We start from the raw sequence: 3,270 nt of genomic DNA, 5'->3' as shown, positions 1-3,270 counted from the left end.
TGTTAGTGGTGCAAGGACGGACAGTACATCATACGTTAGTGTCCAGGAACAGGACAGCTAACCCATACGTAGTGTTCCAGGACAGAACAGCTACCTATGCATTTAGTGTTGGCAGGACAGACAGACAAGCCAGGCTACCTATGCATAGTTGTGCAGGACAGACAGGACAGCTACCTATGGCATTAGTCGGCAGGACAGCGACAGCCTACCTATGCGGTTAGTGTTGCAGCAGACAGACTAGACAGCAGCTACCTATTGCCATTAGTGTGCTAGGACGGACCAGCCTACCTATACGTCTAGTGTCCAGGACAGACAGCTACCTAATGCATTAGTGTCCAGGACAGACAGCTACCTAATACTGTCTAGTTGTCCAGGACAGACAGCTACGCTAATACGTTAGTGTCCAGAGACAGACAGCTACTCTTACGTTTAGTGTGCAGGACAGACAGCTACCTTATGCGTTAGGTGTGATAGGAACACTACCTATGCGTACGAACCTGCCGCAGCATGCTGGTGAGGATGCGTGCATCCCCTGCCAAGCTCCGGCATCCGTTGTCCCGAAGCTGTAAACAACCACACGAGACAACGTTAGACATACATTGTATAATACGTATAATTTTAACGTATTTATATATATATTATATATATATAAATATATATATATATATATCTATGAGATGAGATTCCAATGTTGTTTATGAACTCGTGCGTCAAGAGTGCCTCCAATACTACCCATGAGTTAGAGCAAATATTAGATTATAAGTTCATACGCGACACCGGAGGAAATTTGACTTCTGCAATAAATACAGAGGTCAAAATTCTACCGTGTCCGTATAACTTTATCTTATATATATTATATTATATTATGTATATACGTTTATTTACACGTATTATTAACATATAATATTACACAACATACCTCTGGTATATATACATAATATATCAGATTAACATACGTTCAATCGTTACAGTCTCTTGCGCGATGACATCCGATCGCAAACGCGGCTCTGTCGAGGGACTGTAAATCACGAGGAGGGGCCGAGAAAGGAGTAAGCCTTAAAAAAATTTGTTTCCCTTATGCCACCCACAGCCTGTGTGGCGTCGTGAGTGTGGCGTGTGTTGTGTTGTGTTGTGTGTGTGTGTGGTGTGTGCGTGTGTGTGTGCCTGTGCGTGCGTGCGTGTGTGTGTGTGTGTTGTGACATGTGGTGTGTGTGCGTGGCGCTGCGGATTTGTGTGGTGTTGTGTGTGTGCGATGTGTGTGTGTATGTTTCGTGTGTGTGTGTGCAGATGTTGCGATGTGCGTGCTGTGCGGTGCGTTGCGTGCGTGCGTGCGTGCGTGCGTGCGTTGCCGTGCGGTGTTATTTTGTGTGATATGTGTTGTGTGTGCGTAGTGCGTGTGCGAGGCTCCCTGCGTGTGTGTCATTTGTGTCGTATTGGTGTGTGCGTGTGGTATGCGCTGTGCGGGTTGGTTGTGTTGCGTGCCATGTGGTCGTGTGGTGCGTGCGTGCATGTGTGTGTGCGTGTGTGCGTGCCGTGTGGTGGTGTGCATGTTGCATTGCTGTTCGTGCGTGTGTGTGTGCGTGCATGTGCGTGTGCGTGCGTGTGTGTGTGCGTGCGTGCGTGCGTGCGTGTATTTGTGAATGTGTCTGCCTGCATGCATGAGTGCGATGACAGTAGCAGTATTGCTCACCCGATCTCGGGATCGCTTCATCGTCTCTCTCTGTGAATGTAGATCCTCCAGCACTGCTGCTCCTATCTGCTCTGTAATGTAACAACACACAACACAGTCACCGCCCGTCCGCCTCAGCCTCCGTCCCTGCCGAGTGCGGCCGCACGCGACACCTACGCTCACGCTTCGTAATGTAGGCGGTATTAAATACCACTCTCTAATATTAACTTGTCCACATTTGAATTCAGTTGGATCAGCAGTAGAAGTATGGTTAAAAAAATTAGAAGAAAAAATTTAGAAATTAGAGTTGTTGTTCGAGACGACGAACGACTCGTGCGTCTCGACGATGACTCACCCGTCTCGACGACCATGCCGTAGCCGGACTCGAGGCGACGCGAGGCGCGCTCCAGGCGCTCGGAATTCTCCAGCAGACGCTGACGCTGAAACGCACGACAGACGGACCAACGTATTAGCCAGCGAGCCGTGCAGCCGTGATTTGCACGGTCGGTTTTGAAACTGCACGGCCAAAAATGTGTAGCACGGCCTAAAATATTGATCTAAAGCCGTGGTGTACATTTGTAAAATTGCACTCCCAAATATTTTTTCTGCACTCCCACAATACTCATTCCTGGCTAATAACCTGAGATGCACTGAGCCGACGTCACAGGTTCTCACTATCAATTCAGGACTATCAACGCCCTCCCGGCAGCCTCCGTTAGTCTCAGGACGATCGATTAGAACGCACGCGGCCGCCCTCACGACAGCCTGGACATGACATCACGCGATCTCTGCAATTCTCTTTGAGGAGAGGAAGGAGAGGGGGAGAGAAGAGGAGGGAAGGAAGGAGAAGTGGAGAGAGGGGGAAAGGAGGAAGGAGGGAAAGGAGAAGCGGGTGGGGAAGGTGAGAGATAACCGGGTAGAAGAGGACGAGGCGGAGAAGGAAGAGTAGGAGCAGGAGGAAGAGGCGGAGGAGAAGGAGGAAAAGTGGGTAGAATAGAAGGAGGAGAAGAAGAAAGAAAAGGAGTAAGAGAAGGAGGAGGAGGAGAAGCGGATAGGAGGAGGAGGAAGAAGAAGAAGACGAAAAGAAAGAGGAGGAGGAGAAAGAAGAGAAAGTAGAGGAGGAGGAGGAGGAGGAGGAGGAGGAGGAGGAGACCTCACCTGATCCTCGGACTCCGTCAGCTCGTCTGGTCCCAGCAGCTCCTCCCGTGTCCTCACCTGGTCGCTGAACGCGATCATCGCGCGCTTCTGCAAACAAGAGAACATCCCTACAGCGCGACGACGACACGAGAACACAACCAGCCAACCGCTGGCACAGGCACTCCGGCAGAGAAATAATGGCGGCATGCGATGGCACGCAAACCAATCAATGCTCGACTTGCTTAAATCTTTCATTGATTAAATTGGAAATGACAACAAATATCGAATAAATTAACTATCGCGGAGCTCCTACTTCTCACTGCGTGCGCACCTCACGTGGGCGTGAACCGACTGCTATAGCTACTACTGCTGCGAGATTACGTAGAGGCGTGTACCATGTATAAGATAGATAGATAAATAGATAATAGGTTTATTGCAAAACTAGTGTTAACATTGTAGTTTGT

General features: G+C 49.3%; 1 protein-coding gene across 1 annotated transcript in view; it reads right to left on the bottom strand.

The window, feature by feature from the left end:
* Window positions 1-3,270, bottom strand: part of LOC106818361 (vesicle transport through interaction with t-SNAREs homolog 1A-like) — a 10,921-nt gene that overhangs the window by 1,719 nt on the left and 5,932 nt on the right. The window contains exons 4-7 of the mRNA XM_014823077.1: window positions 2,828-2,914; window positions 2,025-2,109; window positions 1,691-1,761; window positions 501-563 (exon numbers count right to left, since the gene is read on the bottom strand). Of these exons, the coding sequence (XP_014678563.1) occupies window positions 501-563; window positions 1,691-1,761; window positions 2,025-2,109; window positions 2,828-2,914 (306 nt within the window). The remainder of the gene's footprint in view (window positions 1-500; window positions 564-1,690; window positions 1,762-2,024; window positions 2,110-2,827; window positions 2,915-3,270) is intronic.

This window comes from Priapulus caudatus, unplaced genomic scaffold, assembly GCF_000485595.1.
Source record: "Priapulus caudatus unplaced genomic scaffold, Priapulus_caudatus-5.0.1 Scaffold2183, whole genome shotgun sequence".
Lineage (NCBI taxonomy): Eukaryota > Metazoa > Priapulida > Priapulimorpha > Priapulimorphida > Priapulidae > Priapulus > Priapulus caudatus.
The sequence above is the reverse complement of the archived record's forward strand: the minus strand, read 5'-3'. Positions and strand labels throughout refer to the sequence as shown.